General features: G+C 39.6%; 1 protein-coding gene across 1 annotated transcript; it reads left to right on the top strand.

Moving 5' to 3' along the window:
• Window positions 1-1,448: 1,448 nt before the first annotated feature.
• Window positions 1,449-7,089, top strand: LOC121195383 (ammonium transporter Rh type C 2). The gene is made up of 11 exons (XM_041058843.1): window positions 1,449-1,744; window positions 2,329-2,521; window positions 3,112-3,262; window positions 3,383-3,530; window positions 3,678-3,844; window positions 3,942-4,079; window positions 4,886-5,022; window positions 5,251-5,375; window positions 5,586-5,659; window positions 5,817-5,890; window positions 5,980-7,089. The coding sequence occupies exons 1-11, from the start codon at window positions 1,522-1,524 to the stop codon at window positions 6,011-6,013; spliced, it is 1,464 nt and encodes a 487-aa protein (XP_040914777.1). The 5' UTR covers window positions 1,449-1,521; the 3' UTR covers window positions 6,014-7,089.
• Window positions 7,090-10,825: the final 3,736 nt, after the last annotated feature.

Genomic DNA, 10,825 nt, shown 5'->3' with positions numbered 1-10,825 from the left:
TGAGATATTAGGAAATGTGTACAATAAACATTACAATGTCACATTATGTAAGCAGAGCTGGAATAAATACTATAGATCATTGTCTGACTCTTGAGCACACCTTGTGATATTATCAAAGAGAAAAATCAGTGATACACAGTGAGTTACGTAACTTGAAGAAGGTGAGTGCGTTGAAGAAGGAAAGCAGATATCATCTGGAATGTTCTTTGTGTCACAAGAGACACAAGAGAACACCAAATCCGATATATGATGAATCCTTAAACAGGAATCTGTTCTGTTAGATAATCATCAAGATTGAAAAACACAACCAGAACACAGAGTGCACATGATTTGTGGGTGGAAGACACAAATGAGGAGCGAGCATGTGATGCACCGAGTGGACAATCATGTGTTTGCTCATTTAATATTATGGAAAGACAGTGTTTGGTGTGCTTAATATAAATTGAAATGACAAAAACAATAAACGGTGCTTTAGAGGCAACTTCGTACAGATTTGTTCATATTGAGCCATCAGTCATTTTGGGCCATATTGTCATTTATTTTCTGGCACTGACACACATTCTCTTGTCTTCAGGCAAAGATGGACAGGAAACAAAGAGAGAGTTATAAAGGTATAGCAAATAATGTCCCTACCTGGAATTGAACCAGGGACTTTGTAGTATTATGGAGAGGTTTTTACTCACTTATCATGCCCTGGTACCCACTGTTAAATTGCCTTCAAGCAAGGCACTTCATCCCCAGCTGCCCCAACAAAGGGGAGCAGGTTTAATGGTATAAAACTTTGGGTCCAGTTTACAACTGGAAATGTACATTCATGCTCAGTGAACAGAGCCTTTGTTAAAGCACAGCACCATAAAGAATAAGTTGCTGTTGAAACACCAGAGACAGATTCCACTTGTAATTTTCTGATTACTGGAAAAATACTGGCATGTCTTTAAACCAAAGTTACACACTCATAAATTCAGTATGCAACTCTCCTGATGATTTACACACTAAGCCTGACTGACAGATGCATTCACCCAAGACCAGTTTAATGCTCTCACAGACTACATAGCTGACACTAATCATATCCAACACAGGACCAAGTTGTGGCAATTGATTATCTAAAGAGCAGGTGTAGATGCTGGATTCTGTAGCTGAATATCTTTACTGTTACACCGAGGCCTGATGTCTCCCATGTTTTCTGACTTTGCTGACTGCCTGCCATGTCAAGTTTGTCCTCACTGAACCATTTCTATCTCATTCTCTTGCAGTGATTTTTTTTAATTTCCTGCTGTTGGAGGAGGAATTTTGCCAAATATAATCTGGCTTGGTTATAATTGCAGTTGCAGACGCCTGCAGATGAGGAGTGGTTTTACCAGATAACAGGTCAGGTGTCCCCACCCCTTGTGTGTGAGTGGTGAACAGGTGCACACCTCTCCAAAACTCCATAAATACCTGCTGAGATGCTGCTGGAAATGACAGCAGAGAGGGAGCCCATCTGAAGAGTGATCGGAGCATCATCAGCAGAGAGTCATCGCCATGGGGAACTGTTGTGACTGCGTGGTGAATTTTTTCGGCCGGCCAAAGAACACCAATGTGCGTGTTAGTCTGCCGGCTGTCTGCTTTGTCTGGCAGATTGCGATGATTGTGCTGTTTGGAGTTTTCATCCGGTATGATGAGGAGTCAGACGCACACTGGGTGGAATACAAAAGGGAGCACAATGTCACTGACATTGAAAACGACTTCTACTTCAGATATCCCAGTAAGTACAACAATGGACAATCTGTGAAGAAATTCACCTCACAGAAGAAGTGTCCAGTTAAATGCAGATGTTATTTTGCTGATCATGTGTGCTACAAAAAAAAGTTGATGACTAGTCAGGGCTGTTGGCTGTGTACATCCTTTGTGGACGTTTAATATTTTCCACTTATGGCAAATGGATTATGAGTCTTGGCTAGACATTGCCACATCACAAAATGATATTGCACTGAAAATGTGAGTAGTCATAACTGTGAATTATGGGCTTGATCTTTGGTCGCTGTTACCTGCAAATACTTATTTAGCAATTATTTGATTGTAATTTGCAATAAATTCATAGTTTTAACATGCAACCTAAAAAAAAGCATAAATGGGAAATCTAATTGATAAGATTTTTCCACCTTTTAACATTTAAATTACTCTTTCTCAAGTTAATTAATGAGAGTAGAAAATGAAGGAGATTTTTTGTCAAAGCCTTACGTTTTCAGCTGTTGTGTTTTTGTATTTAATTATTCCACAGATGTAACTCACTGCATACCATTACACCTTGACCCTAGTCATTCTTATGCTTTATTGCCCTTTTTCCAGGTTTCCAGGATGTCCACGTCATGATCTTTGTTGGATTTGGTTTCCTCATGACCTTCCTGAAACGCTACAGCTTTGGCGGTGTGGGCTTCAACTTCTTGATCGCCTCCTTTGGTCTGCAGTGGGCTCTTCTCATGCAAGGCTGGTTCCACTCCCTCGACCACACCACTGGAAAAATCTACATCGGAGTTGAGAGGTGAGTCTCTTCACTGCAAGCAAAATCATTATCATCAATCATTTCATAAACGGTAGAAGTGCAGGTCGGGAATGTAGGTGTGTTATGTAACTCTGAAATGAAACCACATTCTTTAACCAGTCGAGGGCTGGGTGTGGAAAAAGAAAGAAGTGAACCAGTCAAGGCGCTTTGTAGCCTGCTCCTCATCTCTGCTTGAGGCTATAACAGGTTATAACAGATCTGTTACCTGTGACTGAGCTGTTGTGGGTATTGTAGGTGCCAGGTTTTCATAAGGGCGAAGAGTGTAGGGAATAAATAAGATGATATCTGTGGTTCTTCTGTATTAATTTTGATCCCTTTTTTCTCCATAATCTGTCTATTGTGTGTCTGTGCTGAATAGGTGGAGTAGTCTTTTAAGCACAGTAAACACAGCAAAACAAATTAGCAAATCAAATCAAAGTGACATGCAGTGAACCTCTGAGTTTTCTGGGGTCTTGGGGCAGTTGCCAGCTTTGCCTGGTTCAACCTTACTCCTCACAGTGATTTCAGTGTTGCTTGTTGCCATTGGTTCCCACTCATTTGAACCTTGTTCTTGTCCTCATCCCCAACAGTCTGATCAACGCAGACTTCTGTTGTGCGGGCTCTCTGATTGCCTATGGTGCCCTCCTGGGAAAAGTAAGCCCTGTCCAGCTGATGGTTGTCACCTTATTTGGCATCACGCTGTTTGCTGTGGAGGAATACATCATCCTCAGCCTCCTTCACGTGAGTCTGTCCGCTGGGAACTTAAGTCTTATTTGTCAAAGGACTGTGAATTTGCACTGTATTTTGTGCTGCTGCTGCTGTGTCTCCATCTACAACTATGAAATCTTAATGTTTCCACAGTGCAGAGACGCTGGTGGCTCCATGGTCATTCACGCTTTTGGAGGGTACTATGGTTTGGCCATCTCCTGGGTCCTCTACCGACCAAACCTACACCAAAGCAAACGTCTCAGTGGATCTGTCTACCACTCTGATGTGTTTGCCATGATTGGTGAGTGTCTGTCACGTTGTATTTTACACTTCAACACCTTTTAACCTCACATGTCAGTATTTTCTTTAGGGCACAGTTTGCTTGGCACATCTAATATTTCAGATTCAGGTCTGTGTGATATGTTAAAAATTCCTCTTCCTCTCTCAGGTACACTGTTCCTGTGGATGTTCTGGCCCAGTTTCAACTCAGCCATCACGGACCACGGTGACGGACAGCACAGAGCAGCCATTAACACTTACATTGCCCTCGCTTCCTCTGTGCTCACCACTGTGGCCATCTCCAGCATGTCTCAGAAGAAAGGAAAGCTAGATATGGTAATGCTGCACACAATCTCCTGACTCAAGAACCAGCCAAGTAACATTCATCTATCTCTCATTTTCTTATGACTAACATGCTGTTTTAACCTGACAGGTGCATATCCAGAATGCCACGCTGGCTGGTGGTGTTGCCATGGGAACAGCAGCAGAGTTCATGATCACTCCTTATGGGTCGCTCATTGTGGGTTTCTGCTGTGGCATCATCTCCACCTTTGGCTACCTGTTTGTCACGGTGAGCCTGAGGTCTTTCACCTCCAATCTTGTGATCTTAGAGTACTCTCGATGTCCGTGCTGCAGCACTACCGCAGCACTACCGCAGCAGATGGAAAGTAAAAGAGGAAGAAGAGGCAGAAATATAAACGAGGGAGGCAGAATGGAGACAAGAGTCAAATTGAAACAAGTTGGAGGTTGTATTCCAGGAAAGTAAAAGGGTTACAAGAACTGGTGGCTCATTTCCTTTAAAATAAAATGTAATGGAAACAGTTCAATGAAGTGAAGCGAGGTGTTAATGAAGGTGCTGCAGTGGCTGAACTTGATACCAATCATTATTTTTTTAGTGGAGGCATGTCTCTGTTTTTAAAAGGTGGATTTGCAATGCAACACTTAAAGTTTAAAAAAGGGCTAAATAAGTAGCTAGATAGATATTGAAGGCCCTTAACTCTGTGGTTAACAGTACTGGTTGTGGGAATTTGGGGTTTTAACTACCTCTGAAGGCTTTGTCATTCTATGATTATACACACATTAAACTTGGTGAGTTTTTATAGGCTGGTTCTGATACTCTTTTGAGTCAGTGTTTTAGGCAACAAGAAGAAAGAACAAAAATAAAGGGATTTCCTATTTCAAGAACAGAATTATTTTATTAGTAAAATTATTAATATGATTATCAGATATTTATTTTAATAGTTAAGAGAAAATTAAAACTACACTGGGCTTGAACCAAATGGAATTTAGACTTGTGACCTCAGTGTGTTTAAAATCATGGCTATGGTTCTGGGTACAGATCAGTAATTAACACGTGACTGTTTCTCTCATTCTCAGCCCTTCTTGGAGAAATATTTCAAGATTCAGGACACATGTGGTATCCACAACCTGCATGCTGTGCCAGGGATGCTTGGTGGCTTCATAGGTGCCATTGTTGCTGCAGCAGCCACTGAATCTGTCTATAGTAAAGAGGGGTACGTGACTGACACAAACATACATACAGCTTGAAATTAAGAAAACCCACCCTTGCCAGTTTACTGACTCCAGAATAGTAAATTGAAGCACTCGCCCACTTTGATATCAGAGCTTTGTCTAGTTACTCAGATTAAACACTGTGATTTTTATTTTTGACAAATACAGCATGTTGACCCTGCGAGGCATTTTATGAATGTAGCTTAAATTTGTTGTTTTTTTCTGTTTAGGTTGATCAACACATTTGACTTTGAAGGCAAGTTTGCAGACAGATCTCCAGGAACACAGGGAGGCTTCCAGGCTGCTGGCACATGTGTGGCAATTGCATTTGGACTTGTTGGAGGCGCAATTGTTGGTGAGTTTATGCCATGTATTATTATGAGACTCAGCAAAACAGCAACCTTTCCCTGTCAAGTGATCAGTTCCAGTGATTATTGTAAGGTTATCCAGAGATATCACTGTCACTGTCACTGTCTCTTCCTAGTTTTTCTGGCATTTCTGTGAGTCTTCTGACCTGATGTCTGTGAGAAGTATTGCTTAATGCCTGTTTATTCTCCTCTCAAAGGGTTCATCCTGAGGTTCCCCATCTGGGGCGATCCTGCTGATGACAACTGCTATGATGATGAAGTTTACTGGGAGGTGAGAGTGCTTTTCTACCACTAGATGGTGTTCTTGGCCCTATAACTGGAGAGGACATTTTGTTCTCAGTGTCACAAGTGAAAAATAGTGCACTCTGAAATCACCCAGAAGCCAGTGAGTTTCTGGCTCATGATCTGATCCCATGTATCCGTTTCAGGTTCCTGAGGATGAGGAAACCATCCCTCCTGTTTTGGAGTACAACAACCACATGATACACAAGCACCAAGACATGTGAGCTCACTCACACTTACACATCCTCATCTGCTCCTCATTCCCATTCATTTTTCACTAACTATACTTTTCCTGTTTTTGTTCAACAGCTCTGAGTCAAACTTCTCTGTGGAGCAAAGTTAGAGCCGCACAGTGGGAGATCAACCCAGTGATATCACTTTGAACTTGATATATCTGTGAAACAACACTAAATGAACGATGGAGCTGCCCTGAAAGAACGGGCAGCTCTAAAAGAGAAGAACAATATTTTTGACATGCATGTCTTCCGCCTCTCTTATCTCACACCATTTAAACCTGATACATTTGTCTGGCATTTTTTTCTATGATTGGAAGCTTAAGTTTATGATGCTGCTGCACAAAAATGGTGACCAGACATCTTATTTGTCGAAAAATAATTCTGAATAGAAACGTAATAGTTCATTTTGGAAGAAAATTTATATAATTTGCAGACACTTAATGACTTGAAAATGTCAGGTAGTGAGTCCAAGCAGTGTGATGGGAAGTCAAAGACAATCTGTTTATGTTATAAATTATAATGCACAGAAGAACTGAGAGCTATTTTCATTCTCATCAGTTGGACTAAAGTCCTCTTTTTAAAGGACTGTAAAAAGCTTTGAATTCTTTGATGTGATACTTTTTAATAGTTGAATATTACCATAATTATTACCATTTTATTTCTTTTAAAGAGTCTACTGAAACACAGCATATTGTGTTGTACATAAAAGAAGGTATTTAGGAATCAAAGGTATTTGTGCTGCCAAATTAGGCAGTTTTTGAATTCTATATATTACTTAGTAATTTCTTTCAAATTATGTACAGGTCTTTTTAAGTTGTATATACAAATGATTCCACTTTTTATTTGTTTGTTGCACCAGTTTCTTGTTCTTAAGATGGATGTTTTGGGGAACTAAAGTAACTATGATACAGTTGTCAGCAGTTTGGTTGCTGTAGTGTTGAATGTTGCCTCCAGTGCACTAAGTGTGATTGTATGCAACAGTCTGCTTGTTGTAATATTGACACATTATAGTTTCAGTTTAAAATAGTCTACAAATTCAGAGATCAAATGTAGCTAAAAATAAACAATGAAGGTCTTTAAACAGTTTTTGCTCACACATTTAGAAGACATTTGAAGGAACCTATGATGAGAACAAAATAATGTCATAATACAACTATCACAATAAAGAGTGGTAAAATGTGAATAAGTGCGATCATGTGCCTTGAATAACAAGAATGAATCATAATCATGATGCAAGAATTTTCCTCTGTGTATACAAAAAAATGAACAAATGTGCAGAAAAGCATTAGGTTCATTTGCAATTGTGACAACTTTGTATAACATGGTGGTGCACTGGTTAGCACTGGCACCTCACAGCAAGAAGGTTCCAGAAGGTTCTGGGTTTGAATCCACTGGCCAGGGCTTTTCTGTCCTCCCCGTGCTTGTGTACACATTAGGTTATACTGGCGAGCTATTGAGGGTGTACTCCGCCGCCTCTTGCCCACAGTCAGCTGGAATTGGCTTCAGCCAACCCCACAACAAACTCCATCAACATTCATGCTATGTGGCAAGTGCTAATCACTGGGCCGCCTGTGTGTATTTAGCTCTGATGCAGGAACATCACAAGGACCTTGTGTTATGTCCCTCTTTGGAACCACCTTTTAATGAGGAGTGAGGTGAATTGTAAAATACGCCTTGTTAGTGAAGACACTGTGATACATTTTAATCAAGTGAGTGTGAACATTTATTGACTGAGGAATACAAGGTGAGTAATAGAACAGAGCAGGAACAGTAAGCAGTCAGAGCAGTCCTACCAGGGTAGCATTTCCTGGCAGTTTGTCAAAAAAAATCAAACAACTATTTTAGTGATATAATTAAGTATCATGGTGGCAAGAATCTGACTCAGAAGGAAAACAAGGGCCTGGTGAAAAACATAAAAAGTATGCGACTCATATATCTGGCCACAATTGGCATGTATCTCACCACTGTGGCATGTCCTGCTTGGGCAGAGACAGTGAAAAACACTGCTCACCCTGTGGCAAGAACATTCAAGATTCCTGCTCCCACCATGGCAAGAAAAATCAAAATTATAGCTTCTGCCATTTGGAAAACAGTCCAAACTGCTGCCAGCACAATGACAAAAACATTGAAGATCCCTGCTTCTGTCAGAGCAAACACATTTCAAGTGCCTCCTCTTGCCATAGTACCTATTCTTGCTGCCATTGAGAAACTATGTACTATTGTGATGGCAAAAGCTGCTTTTATCAATAAAAGAGCTATAGCATTGCTGACCCTTTTTAGCATGTAAACTGTATAAAGTAGAGCCCATCTCTTGTACAAAGCAGCCTCTGTTCTTGTTTGAAGGGATCTCCTGGGTGATATTTTGTTGGCCTCTGCTGCTTGTCAGGTTCCTCCATGGCTGCTAACAGTTTGCTTTTGTAGGGATGGAGCTCGGGAAACTCCTGGATGATGACAGCTGTAGTGTCTGCTCCAAGAGGCGAAAAAGAACAAAGTTCTCTTTTTGCGCCATGATGATCCTCTCGATGAAGGTGAAGATGGAGTCTTTCAAATCTTTCTGGTATGTCATATTCCATAAATAATGTCAAGTTATATTTTTGTCTTGTGTCTGTTGTCTTGTGATTTTCTCTTTTATTTTGAAATCTTATCTCCTCATTTTTTAATTTTATGTTCATCTTTTGTATTTTTTCCCCCGTTTGGGTGATTATTATTTGCTACTTTGTTGATAAAAACTTTATTTTTGATTCTGCTTCTTAGAGCCGTGCTTTTGGGTTCAGTCTTTCGTGACATGGTAACTCTTTTTTAAACTCTTCACAATCTTGATTTAGTAACCGATGATATTTGTTGAAGTCAGCGGCTGGTTATTTCTGACTGTTAGTTGTGTCCTTATGACATAATAATTCTGTGACAATGACAAATTATTGTGTCTGTGAATACTAAAGTATAATGTTATAACATGAAAAGTGGATAGCTATAACAAGATGTTTTTTGTTATAGAACAAGATATTTTCATGTTATAATGTACATAACATATATGCTCAATAACATCCTAATCTCACCATGTCTCAACCCAACGATGAAATGGAACCTCATCAAATCATGTAAATGACACGCATTCCTCAATTTAGCCTTTTTCCACACACTTACCATTAAAACATGAATTTTGATATTGGTAGAACAAACAAGAAGTAAATTTGTATGCACACTGTATTTACTCCAGGGTAATGACAGTAACATATATTTTTTCAAAGTGTAATATACAAATTTGCTTTGCATGGAGGCTGACTTCTCTCTTCAACTGGGAACAGCTTCGGTAGAGGAAAATTTGTATTTTCTGTTTTTTGATCTCATGAGGACACCTACTGGACATTACAACCACACTGACAAATATTTTGCAGTAATTTTCATAAAGATGATCCCAACATTAGTGTTTGTGTGAATTAGTGACACACAACTCACTCTAATCTCCAATCACCAGCTGACATGCATGAGTGCAACAAACAATTTTTGAAGTGAAGGGCAGAAGGAGAAAAAAAAACCTCTCATTTGCTTTTAATGAGGAAGACATTTATTCTGGTAAAAGTCCCGCTGATGATCAACAAAGTTAGAATTTAGATAAAGTTAGATTGGGAATTAAATCTGGATTTACATTATTTTTTCTGACAGCTCTCAGTGCAGTTTCATGTCTCTAACTGATTCTTGCTGGTACGTGAACTGAGGGATTCTCATGTGGCATCAGGTTTGAATGTCTGTGACTCATAAAATGGATTAAGGGCTTTGAAAGAGTGGAGAAATGCCTTCATCACTACAAAAACACTCTACAGCTTCAATTTGACTTGACTCAAGGTGAAAGACTGGAGAGTCAAGGAGTTAAACAGGGACCAGCGGACATCCAGTGGGAATCTGGCTCCTTGAAGCCTTCATGGGCTTGCTTGTTGCCTCCAGGGCTCTGGCCTCTCTGCTCCCTTTATTCTGATGGTAATGAGGCCTGGACAGGGCAGTCAATAGGGCCATTTCCTGACCAATCACTGTGACATTAATGAACTCTGAATACACTGGGTGGACATATGCTTTGTGCTTGTCTTGTCAGGTTGGCTGGCAGCAGCTTTATTGAGTGAAGAGGTCTCTAAAGAGGGATGTTAAACAAGTTAACTGTGGGGTTATCTGTTAAAACACTGCTGGGGTCAAATACCTCAGAGTTTGTGTTATTAGTTCAATGGAACAAGATCATTTAAATGCTGTCAGACTTATTTAAGTGCTCCCTACTTTTGTATGATGCACTGCTTTCTTATTAATGAAATCAAGTGTGTACCAGCTCCAAGGCCTCAGTCATAAAAAGTTAGTTTGCACACAGTAATGCATTGTTTACGTAACAAATTTCCCCACGGGGATTAATAAAGTATCTCTATCTATCTATCTATCTATCTATCTATCTATCTATCTATCTATCTATCTATCTATCTATCTATCTATCTATCTATCTATCTATCTATCTATCTATCTATCTATCTATCTATTGTTAGGTGTTAGATCCATATTCATATTATAGGTCTGTATAGCGCAGCACTCTGTTTCTTTCTCAGAAATATACATACAATAGAAGTGCATATGCTTTGGCATGTTTTGGTTTTTGGAGTTTATGACTTTGAGAACGTTAGTGTGAATGCAAATGGAATTCATTATACTTATCAACTAAACTGAAATAAGACAACGAAATGCTGGCAAAACAGCTCAAATTATAAATCCCACTACAACCCTCAATAGTCTGCAGAGCTGTTCATTTCCTCTATGAAATAGACAAAGACGAGCAGATGTTAGGGATCTTGACTCAAATCTGGTCTTTTCAGAAACTGTAAAAGTCCTCTGAGATTTTTTTTTTGAAGAAGAAAGGATACTAAAGGTGAGAGACAGTATCAAAATAA

Source organism: Toxotes jaculatrix, chromosome 1, assembly GCF_017976425.1.
Source record: "Toxotes jaculatrix isolate fToxJac2 chromosome 1, fToxJac2.pri, whole genome shotgun sequence".
NCBI classification, from domain to species: Eukaryota; Metazoa; Chordata; class Actinopteri; family Toxotidae; genus Toxotes; species Toxotes jaculatrix.
The sequence above is the reverse complement of the archived record's forward strand: the minus strand, read 5'-3'. Positions and strand labels throughout refer to the sequence as shown.

Coding starts and splice junctions, on each gene's coding strand:
- LOC121195383 (XM_041058843.1), top strand. CDS start 1,522: ATGGGGAACTGTTGTGACTGCGTGGTGAATTTTTTCGGCCGGCCAAAG. Junction 5,660..5,816: donor ATGATGAAGTTTACTGGGAG/GTGAGAGTGCTT, acceptor TATCCGTTTCAG/GTTCCTGAGGATGAGGAAAC. Junction 5,891..5,979: donor ATACACAAGCACCAAGACAT/GTGAGCTCACTC, acceptor TTTGTTCAACAG/CTCTGAGTCAAACTTCTCTG.